Genomic DNA, 19,618 nt, shown 5'->3' on the forward strand with positions numbered 1-19,618 from the left:
GTTATATACTGACTTTCAACTGCACATGCAGTCAACCATCCTAATCTCTGCATTGTTCAAGGGACAACTGTAGTTGAATCATGTGTTTTATCTTCTGTCAGTCTCTATCTTTTGACTGGAGAGTTTAATCCATTTATATTTAAAGTAAATACTGATACAGACTGACTGACTTTTGTCATTGTGCTGTTTGTTTTCTATAGGCCTTATAGCTTTTTTTGTTCCTCCTTTCCTACATTATTATCTCCTTTTGAATTTAGTTTGTTTTTTTTGTAGTGAATTTTTAAAATTATTTTCCCATTTCCATTCCTTTTGTGAATATTGTATTGCTGTATGTGTGGTTGTCATGGGTATTACATTTAATATTCTAAAGTTTTATTATTCTAATTTGAATTTGTACCACCCTAACCACTAATATACAAATATTGTTCCTTTTACAGCTCCATTTTCACTCCTTTCTAATGTTAATGTCACAAAATTATCTCTTTATACATTGTGTGCCCTAAAACACAAGCTAATAATTCATTCAAATGTATTAGTCTCTCAAATTATGTAGAAAAGAAGATTCGGAATTGCAAACCAAATTTATACTAATAAATTACACTAACTGGTTTTTCTCTTCATTAAATATATTAGACTCTTAAATCCTATAGAAAACAAAAAATGTTATTACAACTGTTGTTAGAATAATACTAGATTTGTAACTATCCTTGCAGTTATCTTTATTGAGAGTTTTATTTCTCCATATGGCTTTGAGTTATTGTCTGGTGTCCTTTCATTTCACTTTGTAGATCTCCTTTGAGCATTTCTGGTAGGGCATATCTAGTGGCCAAAACCCCCTCAGCATTTATTTATCTGGGAATGTCTTATTTGCTATCTCACTTTGGAAGGACAGTTTTGCCAGATGGTAGGATTCTTGGTGGACATTTCAACACATTGTCTTTTGGCTTCCAAAGTATCTGATGAGAATCTGCTTGTAATGTTATTGTGGATCCTTGTATATGATTACTCATTTAACTCTTGATGATTTCAAGATTTTTTCTCTGTCTTTTGAAAGTTGTTTTTTTTTTTTTTTAAGATTTTATTTATTTATTTGACAGAGAGCACAAGTAGGCAGAGAGGCAGGAACAGAGAGAGGAGGAAGCAGGCTCCCTGCTGAGCAGAGAGCCTGATGTGGGGCTTGATCCCAGGACCCTGGGATCATGACCTGAGCTGAAGGCAGAGCCTTTAACCCACTGAGCCACCCAGGTACCCCTGTCTTTAGAAAGTTTTCATTATAATATGTCTTCATGCAGTTCCCTTTTAAGTTCATCTTTCTTGGAGTTGAGATTCTTGGATGTTTTTATCAGTGTCTTTCATTAAATTCAGAAATTTTCTTTCTTTTTTTCTTTTCTTTTTTTTTTTTTTTAAGTTTTTAGTCAAGTAATTTCTACACCCAACATGAGACTCAAACTCATGACCCTGAGATCAAGAGTTGCATGCTTTTCCATGCTTTTCCAACTGAGCCAGCCAGGTGCCCCAAATTTTGACATTTTCAATCATTATTTCTTCAGATATTTTCAGTGTCCCTTTTTCCCTCTCCTCTCCTCCCATGATCTGCATTTTGGTCTACTGGATGGTGTCCAGTAGGTCCTTCAGGCTCTGTTCACTTTTCTTCCATCTTTATTTGTTCTGTTTCTCTAATTTGTTATTTGATTATTTTCATTTTACTGTTTCCAGAGTTCCTTAGTTTTGTTTGTTTGTTTGTTTAAAGATTTTATTTATTTACTTGACAGAGGTCACAAGTAGGCAGAAAGGCAGGCAGAGAGAGAGGGGGAGGCAGGCTCCCTGCCAAGCAGAGAGCCTGATGCGGGGCTCAATCGCAGGACTCTGACCTGAGCCAAAGGCAGAGACTTAACCCACTGAGCCACCCAGGTGCCCCTCAGAGTTCCTTAGTTTTAATACTTTCTATTTGTTCTGCCATATTTGTATTATATACTTATGTGAGTGTTATATATATCACATAATTTTTGCCATATTTGTTCTGCCGTATTTGTATTATATACTTATGTGAGTATTATATATATCACATAATTTTTTCACTTTTGCATATAATATGCACATATATGCATATTACACATATCAGTAATTTCCTATTTTGTCTTCACAAAAGTATTTTGAAATTTTGATAACACCAGTTATTGTTGAAGTTGTGGGAATGAGAATCTTCTACATTTCTAATATAAGCATAAATTTTGATGCACTTTGAAGAGAAATACCTAATGAAATTGGAAATGTGCTTATCCTACAAACAGAAAGTCCACTTCTAGGTGATCTATTCTAAAGAAACTCTAATACATAAAGAGACATGCACAGAGGATGTATTTAACATTGTTGTGATGGTGAAAAATAGAATATTAAACTGTTTTTGAGTAGAAGAGAAGACAAACTGTAGTTTGTTGTTACAGTGGAATACTGTACTGTTAGAAAAAGCAATGAACTAGATCCACATATGGATACATAGATAACTATCCAGGGATGGATATCTAAAATAATATTGAGTAAAAAAATCAAGCCACTAAAACTTGCATGTGTTTTGATATTGTCTGTGTAAAATTTTAAAATAGAAATATATTACATATCATTCATAGACCTACATATGTAGTAAACACAAAAAACATGTGTGAGAAGCATGCCCGAGAATAATACTGACCATATCAGCATAGTACATTTGACCTTTGAACAACTTAAGAGTTAGGGGCACAGTCCTCCTACACAGTTGAAAATTCACATCTAACTTTTGACTCCCCAAAACTTAATAGCCTACTCATGACCAGAAGCCTTGGTGATAATAAAACAGTTAGCTAATATATATTTTGTATGTTACATGTATTATACAGTGTATTCTTACCATAAAGTAAGCCAGAGAGAAGAAAATGTGATTTAAAAAATTGTAAGGAAGAGAAAAAATACACTTACAGCACTATACTGTAAAAAATCCTCATATAAGTGGACCTGTACAATTCAAACCTGTGCTGGTCAAGGGTCAGCTCAATTGATGAGGGAGGAAATCAACTGTATTGATGAAAGATAAGACCTGGCTATGTGATTTCATTTCTTCTCTCAAGGGAGAGAAACTGAAGGAAATTTGGCACAATGCAAAAGTCTATTTAATTTCAGTTGTAATTTAACTTGGGAGTATTATACTCTTTTCTGTATATAACATGTTTCATGATTTTTTATAAAATAATATGAAAGATAATAAATCGTGTTTTTATGTTTAGCTTGAATCTCAACTAGAGAAAAAAGACCAACAGTTTAAAGAACAAGAAAAGACTATGTCCATTTTGCAGCAAGATATAATATGTAAACAACATCATCTTGAATCTCTAGACAGACTCCTGACGGAAAGCAAAGGGGTAAAATCATCTTTGTAAAAGTGCTGTTTATTATATTTATTTATTCATTTTTTAATTTATTTTTTAATTTATTCATTTGAAAGAGACAGAGATAACAAGAGAGCACAAGTAAGGAGAGAGTGGGAGAAGCAGACTCCCATTGAGTAGGGAGCCCAATGCGGGGCTCGATCCAAGGACCCCAGGATTATAACCCAAGCCAAAGGCAGACATTTAATTGACCGAGCCAACCAGGTGCTCCTGAAAATGTTGTTTAAACGCTGAAAAATACTTACGTTTCTATAATGTACCTTTAATTCTAATTAAATCAGTTGCTTAACAGCCCATTAGTAATGCTAAAATTAAAATATTTATACATGTACTCATATTTTTGCTACTAATCTATGTGTTTTTAGGAGATGGAAAAGGAAAACATGAAGAAAGATGAAGCTTTGCGAACATTACAGAACCAAGTATCTGAAGAAACAATCAAGGCCAGTATGCTAATTTTTTAAAACTTTTTTTTAATAGAGACATCTGTAGCTTTTACACTTTTCTCTATAAGTTGCAAAAATTACTTGGATAAAAACTCACAAGTAAAGGTTTTACCTGAGTCAGTGAACTTACTTTCTGTGAGTATATTTTCTTCATTGTGAATTATAATCTTAATTATTTGATTGTTGATAATCTGTTTTGTGGATTATCTAACCTCTTTTTTTTTTTTTTTTTTTTTGCCTGAAGTAAGGCTTCTTTTTTAATGAAAAATGTTTTTTGTTTTTTTTTTTAACTGTAGCTACTTATTAACATTACCAGTAAAGAATTAACAGAAGTGAAGGGGTGCCTCAGTGGCTCAGTGGGTTAAAGCCTCTGCCTTCAGCTCAGGTCATGGTCCCAGGGTCCCGGGGTCCTGGGATCGAGCCCCACATCGGGCTCCCTGCTCAGCAGGGAGCCTGCTTCCCCCTCTCTCTCTGCCTGCCTTTCTGCCTACTTGTGATTTCTGACTGTCAAATAAATGGGTAAAATCTTAAAAAAAAAATACACACAAAAAAACCCAGAAGTGAAGGGAGATGAATCTACAAGCAGTTGAGTTTTGCTTCTTTATACCAGTTCTGCTATAAGATTAATTAACGGTAAAATCAGAATTTCCAGATAAAATACAGTTTCATGGATACTCTGTCTTCATGGTTTAAAGAATGGGTTTAGGAGCTGAGTTGACTTGAGTTTCAGTTCTGATTTCAGAGTGCTTGCTAGTTAACTTTAACCCTGGCTAGTTCATTTAAGTCACTGAACTTTAAGTTTTTCATCAGTAAAATAGAGACAGTAATACTCTGGAGGAAGGTCAGTATGAGGAGGAGATGAAATGAGGTACCTATAATAGTTTAGCACATACTCAGTTACTCAAAGTTTAATAAGTACTTATTATATATTTGATATTTCTCCTTTGTGTTTTTAATGTTAAAAATAGGTCCAAACATGCTGTTTATTAAACATGAATGTTTATTCTTTCATATATGGCTTGAATATAAAGAATATTTTAAAAATCCAGTGTTATTTTTGCCTAGTATTCTGTTTTTAATCCATTTTGTTACCAAGTATGCCTTTAAACACAATTATATGTTTATCCGTAGCTTTCATATAGTATTCTTCAAAACTTTCAACATTTAATGCCATGTCAGTTAATTTCCTCATGTAAAAATAACATCTAACATCATTAACATGAAAAAAAATCATTATAAAAGGCATGAAATAATTTCATTAAATAAAATCTATATTGCCACTTACCTCCTGTTTTTTATTAAGCTGCCTAACACATCTAGTAGCTTATTTCCATATGTTAGTAACCAGGTATGAAAATTGGTAAAAGAAGAAATTATGTCATTGGGTTTTATTCCCTTAATAGGAAGGTTTTATATTATTGGGGTGAATACCAAAATGAAGAAGAAACAGAAACAACATTCCTATGACTCAAGCTATACCAAACCTAACCTACAGGGTATTTGTACCAACAAAATTGAAGTTTGAAATCGAGTTTCTTCTTGATTCTGTTATTACCACCTTCCTTTCTTGACTTTGGCTGTGCCCTCTACATACCTTTATTTGTTCTTTGCATAAAAAATTATGACTTTAGGGGTGCCTGGGTGGCTCAGTAGGTTAAAGCCTCTGCCTTCAGCCCAGGTCATGATCCCAGGGTCCTGGGATTGAGCCCCACATTGGGCTCTCTGCTCAGCAGGGAGCCTGCCTCCCCCTCTCTCTCTGCTTGCCTCTATGCCTACTTGTGATCTCGCTCTGTCAAATAAATAAAATATTAAAAAAAAAGTTATGACTTTAAAAAAGTGAATTTTTAAAAAATAACCAATCAAAGAATATATTCTTAAAATTGGTAAATTCTTAAAAAATGCAGTCAGTTCAACCATTAACAAAGGAAATACAAATATAATTAATGAAATCATAAAAATTCTGAATTTTCTGTCTGCAGAAGAGTTGTAAGAATTAGTTTAAAGTTATATCACTTATGAAAGTATGACTACTGAGAACTAGAAGATAGATGAGAAATTTTGAACAGGAATAAGAAACCAGTAAATTAAAGCAATTATATTACATGTGGTTAAATAGAATATTGAAAAGGTGCCTGTTAGATTTAGAGATTTTTTTTTTACTTACTTTCTTTGGTTTTGTTTTGCTTTTATATTCCACTCTGAATTTTTTACTTTTCCCAAAGAAAGTCATAAGTGCACCACCGTGAAAGAACTTAGCTGCTTTTGTTGAAGATAGGTAGACTAGAGCCCATACCTGGTTACCCCTAGACTATACTCCTGAGGAAGTTCTTTGCTTCAATGAAGCAGTGTCTTTGTTTTAATTTCATTCATTTTTTGTCCATATATACACACGTGTATTTATAGTTGGTTTGTATGAGGTGAATAATGCTTATCCAAATGACTCTCTTATCCATAGACTCTCAAACTCCTTGTTCAAATAATAAAACCAACAGAGTAGTGAGTGTTCTGGGTTTTATTATTTTTAAAATTGATTTATTAATTTTAATTATATTTTATTCTGAAAAATTCCAAACCTATAAAAAAATGGAAAGGATAGGACAGAGAACATTTGTGAACCCTCTGCCTAGATTTACTGTCTGTTAAACTCTAGCTACATTCATTTCATCTCTCCCCACACACACCTACACACACATACCCACTTGTGCACGTACCCACCCAATCTCATACTTATACATTTCCTTTTTGTTAGACCCCTGAGAGAAGATTGCAGATGTCATAAGACTTTACATCTTTAATATTTAAACCTGCATCTCCTGTGAACAGAAACTTCTCCTATGTGACTATACCACTCTACACACCAGAGAAAGTAAAAATCAATTCAGTGACATCATTCAACACACAGTCCATACTGGAATTTTTCCAGTTATTTAAAATTGTTCTTTATAGCGTTACTACTTAAAGTATGGTCTGTGGACTAGCAATATCAGCATCACCTAGAAACTTGTTTGGCTTGCAGAATTTTGGCTGTACCCCAGACCTACTGAACAGAATTGGGATTAAGGTGAAGGAAGTGGGGGGCACCTTGATGGCTCAGTCAATAAGCATCTGCCTTCTGCTCAGGTTATGATACCAGGATCCTGGGATGGAGTCTGCTCAGTGGGAAGCGTGCTTTTCCTTCTCCCACTCCCCCTGCTTGTCTTCCCTTTCTTCTCTCTCTCTGTGTGTCTCTCTCTGTCAAATAATAAATAAAATCTTAAAAAAAGGAAGTAAATTGCTTCTGGTGTAAAATTTAGGGAGATGCTTACTGTTGGGGTTGTATACGTGTAGCATTGTCGTTTGGCATGGCCCTGAGAGTGAGTGCCTCCTTAAATTTTGAGTCCATATCTCCTGTCTTACCTCACCCTAATCCTTGCCCTTCTACTGAATTATAATCTGTATTTCCATAGGGTGCCCAGCTGATTTGTATGCCCATTAAAACCTTGAGAAATACTACTTCAGCTTGTTCTTGTTCTTTTTCCAGAATAGGATTCATTTATAATTACATGTTGCATTTGGCACTTTAGGTTTTCCTGAACTTACTCTTTCCTTCTGTTCTTCTTGATTCTGAATCTTCTGAAAAGTCTGGGTCAACTAGAACACCACATTCTGCATCCCATCAAGAAGCACATGTCAGACTACCCCATTACTGGTATTGCCAATATTGGCACTTTACTTAAGTTGATTACTACCAGATCTCACCATTTTTTCCCTTTATAATTAATAAAATGTGCAGTGATTCTTTCAGGCCATGTGAATGTACTGCTCCTCCACAACCTATAACCTGTGGTTTTAACATCTAGTGATAAAGCTTGCCTGAATTAGTTTTTACCTTATTAATTATCAGGTGTGATATTCTGACAGGCACAGATTTTATTTTTTCCCTGTGTGTGGGAGATGATACAAGTACCAGAGCTCATTCTCATGGCTAAGAAAGAAAACTAAAGAATAAACTTGTCAGGGGGGCCCCTGGGTGGCTCAGTGGGTTAAAGCCTCTCTCTTTGGCTCAGGTCATGATCCCAGGGTCCTGGGATTGAGCCCCACACTGGGTTCTCTGCTTAGTGGGGAGCCTGCTTCCCCACCGCCCCCTGCCTGCCTCTCTGCCTACTTGTGATCTCTGTCAAATAAATAAATAAAAATCTAAAAAAAAAAAAAAAAAATCCCTCAGGGGTAAAAGAAATAAAGAAAACTCATAAGTATTTATACCTTTATAAAACCAATGTTAATTTAAAAATAATTACTAGGGTAACTATTAATAAGGATAATAATTTAAAAATTACCAACTTTTTAGCTCTGGATGATTATATTCACAGGCTTATAGGGACAATCTTCAAAAACTGTCAAGATTCCCTGTTTAGAAATAAGAGTTGTAAATATAATTCATGATATAGAATGAATAGTGTCTGCAAGAGGGAGCATTTTTCTCTTTCTTTCATCTTGAGATTTCTTTTATGCCTTCAAGATGATTTACGAGAATGCTACTGGATTAAGGGGGGAAAACCACGCCTGAGAAGTTCAGAATTACACTAAGAAAGAAGCAAGACAAACATCTTTTTGAGAGATGGGATATGGAACATGTGTGCAAATTGTGGTCCTTGAACTAATTTTTGTGAAAAAAAATTTGCTGAACGTGTATTGCTCTTTGCTCATTTGCTCTTTAATAGTAAGTTGGCATAAAGCATTTGCAGCTATGTGAACTCTTGAACCAGGTTACAGTGCTGCGCTTTTCTGAAAATGTTATCACTGATTCAGAGCAAATGCTGCTCCCTCAGTTTTTTTTTTTCCTAGCTACAAAAACATTTTCATTTTCTTTGTGACTTCAGCACATTCAGAATATTCATACCATAGCATTATTAGTACCGTACACTAGTTTGTACTCATTTTATTATTTTCTTGATCAAGGGAACTTAAGAAATTGGCTTAAATGTTGCTTACTATTTTAGGTAAATGTCTTAGGGCATTTGGTCTACAGGTTCTTGTCAGTTGATCCCAGTCTGTCTTTCCAAACTAATCTCCTAAATACCCATCTCCTATAAATTAATACTCTTTGTACCCTAAACTGCCAACTTCACACCATTCCTTTTCACATTGTTTTGTCTCTGGATATACTCCCTCTTCCTGGAATGCCCTTCTTTGCTTGTTCATGTTCTGTTTATTCTTCAGGACTCCAGCCTCTGATTTCCTAATTTGCAATAAAAAAATTAGTTTTCTAAATAAATCTTTTCTGTAATAGCATTTCGTATCCTGACTTGGGCTGTGTATTCACTTTGAAGCAGTTAGGTAACATTAGGAGATAAACCTGTAAAATATTGAACATATAATAAGCATTCATTGGTATTAGTTGATTTTTCTTTTTTTGTTTTTCTCTTGCTTAGGTCAGACAACTAGATTCAGCACTGGAAATTTGTAAGGAAGAACTTGCCTTGCATTTGAATCAATTAGAAGGAAATAAGGAAAAGTTTGAAAAACAGCTGAAGAAGAAATCTGAAGAGGTAAATTAGTATTTTTGTGAAAAAAAGCATATTTTCCACATGATTTCTTTTTGAGATATTATTTTTAAGATTCTTTAAAAGTATATATTTTATCAGTAGCTAATAAAAAAAACCTTTCCATTAACGGGAGCATAGGTGGCTCAGTGGGTTTAATCTTCTGCATTGGGCTCTCAGGTATTGATCCTATGATCCTGGGATCAAGCCCTCCATTGGGCTCCCTGCAGGTAGCCTGCTTCTCCCTCTGTATAACCTCAGTGAAGAATTCCTTTATTTCTTTGTAAGAATTTATAATATAAATTTAAAATAAATTCTGTTTCTAAAATTAAATATAAGCCTTAAACCTTAAATTCTTGTTTAGAAATAGTCCCCCAAAAATGTCCAGTGAAGTTGACTTGAATGTATCAGAAAGTTCCAACCAGAAAAAGAGAATCCTTTCTATTATCTTTAAAGTGGAGAGAATTTTATGCAGAAAATTAGATACGCAGGTGCTGGAAGAGGGGAGAAGCAAACAAAGCATGGTAAGATAACTCAGATTATCATAAGCAAGGACCTACTACCATTATCAGGGATAGAGAAATATCAGGAAGAGATGCTATGATTATAGTCCAGAAGCGGGATTGCCTAATGGAGCGAGGTCCACAAAGGAATCTGTCTAAAACTGAGGCTATAGAGGAGGAGAACTGCTCCCAGTCCCTCCCATTGGCTAAATCTTTCTATTATCCAAAAGGGAATTTCCTGCAATACCTGGAGCAGAGCAAAGGAAAGGCATGCATAGATCTGAAAGCAGATATGTAGCTGACTAGCATTCCAGACTTAGGTATAATCACATAATTATATAAGCTTAGAGATTCAGAAAGAAAATCTTCATATTTTATTGGTCCTGTCTTCTTCCTTCCATGTCTCTCCATGAAGGCTATTATAACATCTTTGTTTCTCAATTATAGTATATGGAATTTAAGATACCTCAACTATGGATACTTTGATTTTTTTTTTTAAAGATTTTATTTATTTATTTGACAGAGAGAAATCACAAGTAGTCAGAGAGGCAGGCAGAGAGAGAGAGAGAGGGAAGCAGGCTTCCTGCTGAAGAGAGCCCGATACGGGACTCGATCCCAGGACCCTGAGATCATGACCCGAGCCGAAGGCAGCGGCCCAACCCACTGAGCCACCCAGGCGCCCCTGGATACTTTGATTTTTTAAGATAAAAATATTTTTATTTTACCTTGAACTTCTTCAAACATTACTTAAACATTTCTTTGCTAGCCTTCACTATACTTGAGTGTAAATGGACTTGCCAGAGATGGAATTTGCAGACAGGCAGTATTTGTAACAAGATAGTTTGTTGAGCTTTAACACTTTGTGTTCTCAGAAACTGCATCAGAGACTAGGGTGGATAGTAAGCATTAACCTAAAATGAACTTAGAATTATTTCCAAAACAACTGGAAGTATAAACCTAGGCTCCAGGGGCACCTGGGTGGCTCAGTGGGTTAAAGCCTCTGCCTTCAACTTCGGTCTTGATCCCAGAGTTCTGCGATCGAGCCCCACATCAGGCTTTCTGCTCAGCAGGGAGCCTGCTTCTCCCCACCTATCTCTCTGCCTACTTGTGGTCTCTGTCCAAAGGAAAAAAAAAAAAAATTAAATCTTGGCTCCAAACTGAATTAGAAATCAGAAGTAGTAGTCAAGTATGTACAACTATACTAAGGAATAAGTAAGTAAATTAGAAAGATTGGCACTTTTTATTGCTGCTGAATTATTATCTCAATGCGTGTGTATTTGGCTTACTTAACAGGTTATCTTTCACATATGTTGATAAGAAACAGAATAATCCAATTACTATTTATTTTGTTTTCTTAAATACCATCCCTATACATTTATTTACTTTTGAGTTATTTGTCTTTAGAGCAAATTCTAATATCAGTGCTGGTAAATATAATTACAGTTGACCCTTGAACAACCCAGAGGTTAGGGTTGCCCACCCCCTCCCCACCATGTACTTGAAAATCCCTATATAACCTTGGATTTCCGAAAAACTTAACTACGAATAGCCTACTGGTGACTAGACGTCTTAACATAAAACAGATGATTAACATATATTTTCTATGTTATATGTATTATATACTGTTTTCTTACAATAAAGTGAGCTAGAGAAAAGAAAATGTGATTTAAGAAAATCATAAGGGAGAGAAAATACACTTATAGTTCTGTACTATAAAATATCTGCATGAGTAGACCTGTGTAGTTCAAACCCATATTGTTCAAGAGTCAGCTGTATTATCTTGGATCAGACTTGTGAGGTATTAATGATTTATAGCTAGGTTTTAGGAAATTGGATTTGATTCATAGTACATCCATTCTTTTAGTAATAGGTGATGTTATAAAGATGTTTTAAAATCTTTAAAATCCGTAAATATTTCCAAATTACGTACTAACTGAATAATTAGGTGACCCTAGAGCATACTGGTAAGAAGTTCTCCCGTTGTAAAAACTAAATGTTGATTATCTATAACAAAAAGCTAATAAATATTCCTCTGAAATTTTGCCTCAGGTAAATATTATTTTCCACATGTTGAAGTAAGTACATTTATGATTAAAATAATAGGGGGCGCCTGGGTGGCTCAGTGGGTTAAGCCGCTGCCTTCGGCTCAGGTCATGATGTCGGGGTCCTGGGATCGAGTCCCGCATTGGGCTCTCTGCTCGGCAGGGGCCTGCTTCCTTCCCTTCCCCTCTCTCTGCCTGCCTCTCTGCCTACTGTGATCTCTGTCTGTCAAATAAATAAATGATTAAAATAATAGTAACTTTAGAGTTCTAAATCATTTTGAAAATATTTTAATTCCATATTAAAATGCTTTAAAAAGTGATAAAAGTATGATGCAGAATTACATTGTTAACATGATAGGAGAAAATAAACACAAAATAGATGTAAATAACCCTAAACATTTTTTGCATAAAATCAATCATTTTATTGGTATTTTTATTCAAATTGATAGACTTAAATTTCAAGAAGTTGGCATCATCATATCATATCAGTAACTTTTCTGGGTTATATTTAATTTAATTTATTTATTTTAAAGATTTTATTTTTTATTGGAGAGAAAGAGAGCATATGAGCAGGGGGAAGGGCGGATGGAGAGGGAGAGGTAGACTCGTCACTGAGCACGGAGCCTAACTCAGGGCTCAATCTTACGATCCACCTAAGCCAAAACCAAGAGTTGGACGCTCCACTAAGTGGGGTACCCAGGCATCCTTGGGACCAAGAGTTGGACGCTCCACTGAGTGGGGTACCCAGGCATCCTTGGGTTATATTTTATTTTTCATAATAATTGTGAGAGTATTTTTCCTTCAGATATAATCTGGATAAAATTAATTGTCAAGTAGATTTTATAGTATAATTTCTAATTGCTTCTTAACCCTAATTATAAAATGATAAATCCCTTAGGAAAATTATTCTCTGAACATAATAACTTAGTAGAGAATATAATGTAAAATCTAAAATCTATTTCTTATATTTTAAAGTCAAGTGGAAGTTAAAGGGTAGTACAATAAAATGCCACTTTAAATTGAATATATGCAGGTTGATACTCAGTAGTTTTAATTGAAATTATTTTGCCAGTGACCAGGTTGCTGAAATAAATTTTTTATTGTTATTATGTGGTATGGTTTCCTGGTATTTTAGCTAAGGCTTATCTTTTTTTTTCTTCTGTTTCATCTTATTTTAATATTTTGACCATCTTTTTCTCTGACTCTGTAAGTTATAAGACAGGATGTTCCAATAAAGAAAAAATAGTATTTGAATTTATCTTGCAGGCAAGTCAGTTCTGTATAAAATAAACTATTGCACTAAGTGTTATCTGCAGTTTTCTTGGGGGCTAGCAAGTAAAAGAGAGAAAACAGGTGATACTGATACATGGTGGCACTAAAATTATTTTCATGTAGACAAAATTAAGTAGATTGGCATAAAAATAATAATAGAATTAGAAATTGGTTAGTTGCCTAAGGTTCTCCAAGTATACAGTGTCAGCATATAATGAAAAAATGCAAAACTTAAGAGCTTCTCATCATGAGCAAAGAATATTTGGCCCCTGAACCCTACATGATGCTACTCACTGTTCAACTGCTGGATAATTAGAACAAAGGACCAAATCAGGGTTATCTTCCACTATTTCTTAGCAATTTAAAATTTCTTCCATCTGGAATACTTATTGGGAAGGTATTTTTTCCTTTAAAGGAGTGGCTTTTATTTTCCTTCATATTAAAAATAATTACATAAGCGGGCGCCTGGGTGGCTCAGTGGGTTAAGCCGCTGCCTTCGGCTCAGGTCATGATCTCAGGGTCCTGGGATCGAGTCCCGCATTGGGAATCTCTGCTCGGCAGGGAACCTGCTTCCTCCTCTCTCTCTCTCTGCCTGCCTCTCTGCCTACTTGTGATCTCTCTCTCTGTCAAATAAATAAATAAATAAATCTTTAAAAAAGAAATTACATAAGCAACAATAAGATATTTTCTAAAGATTTGCCTACAGTCCACTTTCTTATACATAAGTTTTCAGTTTTCTATTTACCTGCATATTTTTCATAATTATGTTAGTGAAATGTAATTCTGGGGGGCTTTTTCCACTTAATTTCATTTTGTAAAATGTTATATTTCCTACTGTCTTTTAAGTTATGATTTTAGGGAACCTGGTTGGCTCAGTTGGTTAAGCAACTGCCTTCGGCTCAGGTCACAGTACTGGGAGTCCCGGGATCAAGTCCCGCATCGAGCTCCCTGCTTGGTGGGGAGTCAGCTTCTCCCTCTGACCCTTCCCCGCTCATGCTCTCTCTCTCTCATTCTCTCTCAAACAAATACATAAAATCTTTAAAAATAAATAAATAAATATTTTAAATGGTTGCGTCATTTTAAATCAGATTGATATATCATCATTTATTAAGCTTTCTCCTTTCTTTTGGGAGCACATAAAGAATATTATAAAATACATATTATATTATGCTGTGTTATTACTATGATTTTTAAAATAATTTCTTTGGGCAGTTTTATTGGGTTTGGTTTACTAGGACAAAGGGAATTTTTTTCATTCTTAATAGGTACTTCCAAATAATTGTAAAGGTATCTTATAAAGCCAATTTGGAGGCCAGCATATTCAAGTCCTAAATATTTGGCAAGAATGAATACAGTTTCTTAGTTGATATTGTCATTCCTTTATGTTTTTTGGAGCATGAATAATCACATACCTTACTGAGATATTATTTTACAAAAGGCAGTAGTAGCAATGATAATATAATAAATAGCACCTAACATGTGTGCAGTGTTTTTATGGCTATAGTGTATTCTCAGTAAGGAGTCATTATATAGAGTATGGAGAAATCCATGGCTTCTTTGGGTCTCTCCCTTTTCTGGGAGGGGGTCAGATAAAACATTTCATTTCTATAGCAGTGAAATATGGCAATATATGTGCGGCATTTCTGCCCAGAGAAGTCTGTTTATGACTCAAAGTTCAGGTTTTTCATTGTGGGTTGGTCCCCTAGGACAGGGATCAAAATTATAGACTCCCAGAAGGAAAGCATGATTCAGTGCCATAGCGAGGCAAGACAATCTCATCACTTAGGGAATGTTTCAAAAGCCACATTCCCAGACACCAGCCAGGAGTCAGCCTTATAAGCAGACCCTTCTAACATGTACTCCCATCAGAAAAGTGAACCTGACCTTCCATATAACAAACAATAGCCGTAAATACAATCATTCCACGTGACAAGTGAAGATAATAAGGAAGATAGCTTTGACTTTATGACTTCTTATTTGAAATGTCATTTTAATGAGAAATGTATATATTTATTAGGTATACTGTTTACAGAAAGAACTAAAGATAAAAAATCACAGTCTTCAAGAGACTGCTGAACAGAATGTTATGCTACAGCACACTCTTCAGCAACAGCAGCAAATGTTACAACAAGAGACAATTAGAAATGAAGAGCTAGAAGACATCCAAACTAAACTTGAAAAACAGGTATATCTTATTGGTCAAAATAGTTTCACTTGTATGAAATAGAAATTTTAATAATCAATAATAAATATTTTGTTATATTGTTTACCTCACAGATTTCGTGTTGTAAGAAATATTCTGTGTTAACATTGAAAAATGGGTGAAGTTGTATTTGTGTATATTCTAACCAGCACCTTGAATACCATGGGCACATTTTTGTCATCCATAGAACTTAGTTATAATTTAGACTTCTTCATTCAACCATGTTTTTTGGATCAGGACTTGTGATCCTAAACAAATGCTAAAGCAGTGCACTACAAGAAAAATCCCAAAGGAAACTACTTACTTCTAAAAATAACTTCTCACTCCAATGAAAAAAATTCTTGGAATTTAATACTAGAATTGAATCTTTTCTTTCATTCATTGCCAGTTCATGTGAATTCTTCAGACAGATATTTCATATTTTTCGTGGTTTCTCTTTTTCAAACTTCACAAAAATGTGTGAATTAGAAAATGATAGTTCCCTGTAATCTCACAACACCTCACTCACCTTTTTGTCATTTGGGTGGCTTTTTATCTATGTATTCTGAATTCATCCTCAGCCTCTCTAGTGGAACTAAAGAATCACTCAATATATTAAAACATATCAAGTTTCTTTTTTTTAAGAGACAGCTGTTCTGCAGCTCTCCATCCCTTTTGTAAAAGTCTTCATCCAGAAGCATTTCTTCATCTCATCTGTATTTGATTACCACTTCCTAAGTCCCCTGTTGTTGACTCTGGCTTATAGAATTGATTAAAATTCTTATTCCTTCTGAAGTTGTTTTCATTTCCATAATGATTTTATGGTTTCCATCTCTCTCTCTCTCTTTTTTTTCTCTTAAATCTACCAGTTCATTTGTATTTTTCATTTGGTAATTCTTTTTTCTTCTTGATCTTTTTTTAAGAGATTTTTGTATGTTCTTTAACTTCCTTGAGGGTCTAAAGAATTTTTTTTTAATTTTTATTTATTTATTTGACAGACAGAGATCACAAGTAGGCAGAGAGGCAGGCAGAGAGAGGAGGAAGCAGGCTCCCTGCGGAGCAGAGAGCCTGATGCAGGGCTCAATCCCAGGACCTTGGGATCATGACCTGAGGGGAAGGCAGAGGCTTTAATCCACTGAGCCACCCAGGCGCCCAAGGGTCTAAAGAATTTTATATCTAAACGTTTCTGTAGTATTTGGAATAAATTTTCCAGTGTACACAATATTCTCTTTCTGCCTTTCATTCATGTTTCTCTATGTATAGATTCCATGTTAGATCCTTTTGGATTATTACTCTTTAGATTCTTTCTGCTTATGAGTGTGCTATTTAATAAAATGTAGAATGGGTGGGTTTTGATTATTCCCTTTAGTTTTTACCTGGGTACTATTTTAATTTTATTCTTGGAATTTGAGTTAGAGGTGTAGATATTAATACCTTACAATCTGTATTCAGTTATTTAGTGAGAGGTCTTAGAAGAGCAGAAAGGAGGGACGCCTGGGTGGCTCAGTTGGTTAAATGGCTGTCTTTGGCTCAGGTTATGATCCCAGCGTCCTGGGGTCAAGTGCCACATTGGGCTCCTTGCTCGGCAGGGAGCCTGCTTCTCCCTCTGCCTCTGCCTACCACTCTGTCTGCCTGAGCTCGTGCTCTCTCTCTCTCTAACAAATAAATAAAATCTTAAAAAAAAAAAAAAAAAAAAAGGAAGAGCAGAAAGGATATTAAAGTCATTAGCCAGAGATTAACATAACCAGAGTCATGTGAATGTTCACTGAAAACATGGAGTGGCTGAGATTAACTAGGAAGAAGATACAGAGTGAGAGGTGGGAAGATTGACTTGGGCAGATGTCTGTGAGATGCGGTACATAGAAACCAAAGTAACTATTTCATGAAATTAGGAATGGTAATTGGTGTCTTGGGCTGCTGAAATCAGTATCAAGTAAAATGAAGGTTGAGAAATGTCCACTAGGATGATCAACATAGAGGTTGTTAGTGACCTTGCTCAGTTTCTGTAGAATGGCTAACTTGCTTTGGGTGGAAGAATGAGTGAGAAGTGAGAAGATGATACAACAAGCATAGAAAACTGAGAAACGGCTTTGACGAGGAGGAAAGAAAGGATGGTGGTGGTAGTTGGAGACAGGTAGAGGTATGGGTAATTTTTTATGATGGGAATATCTCGAACATGTTTAAATGATAATATAAAGAAGCCAGAAAGAAAGAGGAGTGATAGGCAATAGTATGAATTCCTGAGAAAGTGGATAAGTTCCTGAGAAAATGAATTCAGAACACCAGTGAAGCAATTTGATTTATATAGGAGGAAAATAGCTCTATCAATAGGAGCAAGTGAAAGTGGTAACCTTTGAAGGCAGTTGGGAATTTAGAAATCCTTCACCAAATGAGCCAATTTGTGAAGAAGGAAGGCAACATAGTTTGCAAGCGAAGAAAACATTTCAAATGAAAAGGGGAACATTATCAGGGCACCTGGGTAGGTCAGTGGATTAAGCCGCTGCCTTTGGCTCCGGTCATGATCTCAGGGTCCTGGGATCGAGTCCCGCATCAGGCTGTCTGCTCAGCGGGAGCCTGCTTCCCTTCCCCTCTCTCTCTCTCTGCCTGCCACTCTGCCTACTTGTGATAAATAAATAAAACTTTAAAAAAAAAAGAAGAAAGGGGGAACATTACCATTATTTTGTTCAATTCTTGTAAATCCTACTTTGGTGTTATGATGTGGCTACTTCTGTAAATATGTATATGAATAAAATATCCTACACAAAGTTTAGTTTTGCTTTTTTTTACTGAAACATTTGCTTCCTCGTCTGTACTTTGAGTTTTATAATACATCTTGAAACTGAATGATAGGCTAGACTACATAGTTATGTAAATATTTTTCTTCCAAAGAATATTATGATGTGACTGAACTTAAAATACCTAAAGAAAATTTTATTTTCAAGGTGTCAAAACTGGAACAAGAACTTCAAAAACAAAGGGAAAGTTCAGCTGAAAAGTTGAGAAAAATGGAGGAGAAATGTGAAGCAGCTTCGCATGAAGCCGATTTAAAAAGGCAAAAAGTTATTGAGCTTACTGGTACGGCCAGGTAAAATGGATATGTTACTTTTTCTTTTTCTTCCTATTTCAATATCAGTAGTTACCTGAATTTCAATGTCAGATAATGTTAAGTGAAGTATTTGCTTAAGGATTGAATTTCTTTACAGCCCATGTTCTTAGCATTTTGTTTGTACCTTTATATTTTTCTTTATACCTTTTTTGTATTGTATTATTGTATTTTAATATTCTTTATCCTCCTATTGTATTATAAGTTCCTTAAAGCCAAAATCATTTCTGGTTTATTTTTGGGTCCTCCCACAACAGTTAGCATAGTTCCTTATACCTCATAGGCACTCAGCAAGTACTGTGTTATATTAAATTGTGAATAGTATTAAAAGTTTTAGGTAAAGATGTACTCATTGAAAACTTTCACGGTGTCTAATTGTTTATGGGAAAGAATAACTTAACAGAATACAGAGTGGTTCTGAACCTTAACTCAACATTAAAATTACCTGAGAAGCTTTAAAAAGTACTGATGCTTTGGTCTCACCTCTAAGGATTCTGATTTAATTTTGCTAAGCTAGGCCCAGGAACCAACAGTTAATTGGTTAAGAAAGGGACCCATAGCTGAAAGCATGCCTCAGCTTCCCCAGACTCCTATGCTTTGTCAACAAGAGTTTACATAATTAATAATACATTCATACTCAAACCACCATGCTATCAACAGGAATCAAGAGTTAACTTGAACTAAGACCCTATGTCCCCAGGTTCCTTCTCTCCCACTGGCAGGAGTAAAGATTAGGCTTTGTGCATTGAGTATCAACTTTCTTTTCTAGATGTCAACTCTCTCCACTGGGTCAAGAAGATTGCCCTGTGTTTAAGACTTAAGATCACAGTTCTTTAGACCTTCTTTCTGCCACTGATTGGTGTCTCCCACACAACAGCCTCACCACCAGAGTCTGCTTGAATAGTTACATAATAACTTTGTCCTTGCTAATGCCAGATGCCGCAAGAAGCTGTGTATTTCCAGGTCAACAGTCATCTCTCATACTAATTCCCCAAACCTTACCATATACAATGTTTCCTTCTTAGCTTATCCCAACTTCTGGAGACCTCTACTTGTCCTCTGAAATTCACAGTCCATCCTGAAAAACATTCTCTATATTCCCTACTTTTTTTTTCCCTCTCGCTTT

The 19,618-nt window shown here is 35.3% G+C and overlaps 1 protein-coding gene across 12 annotated transcripts in view; it reads left to right on the top strand.

Moving 5' to 3' along the window:
- The window catches only part of CCDC18 (coiled-coil domain containing 18), a 109,340-nt gene that overhangs the window by 41,822 nt on the left and 47,900 nt on the right, over nt 1–19,618 (top strand). For all 12 annotated transcript variants that reach the window (XM_059375419.1, XM_059375420.1, XM_059375414.1 and 9 more), the window contains 5 exons: nt 3,261–3,395; nt 3,788–3,865; nt 9,280–9,396; nt 15,225–15,392; nt 18,332–18,474. In XM_059375419.1, the coding sequence (XP_059231402.1) occupies nt 3,261–3,395; nt 3,788–3,865; nt 9,280–9,396; nt 15,225–15,392; nt 18,332–18,474 (641 nt within the window). The remainder of the gene's footprint in view (nt 1–3,260; nt 3,396–3,787; nt 3,866–9,279; nt 9,397–15,224; nt 15,393–18,331; nt 18,475–19,618) is intronic.

The sequence above is a fragment of the Mustela nigripes genome, chromosome 14 (genome assembly GCF_022355385.1).
Source record: "Mustela nigripes isolate SB6536 chromosome 14, MUSNIG.SB6536, whole genome shotgun sequence".
NCBI classification, from domain to species: Eukaryota; Metazoa; Chordata; class Mammalia; order Carnivora; family Mustelidae; genus Mustela; species Mustela nigripes.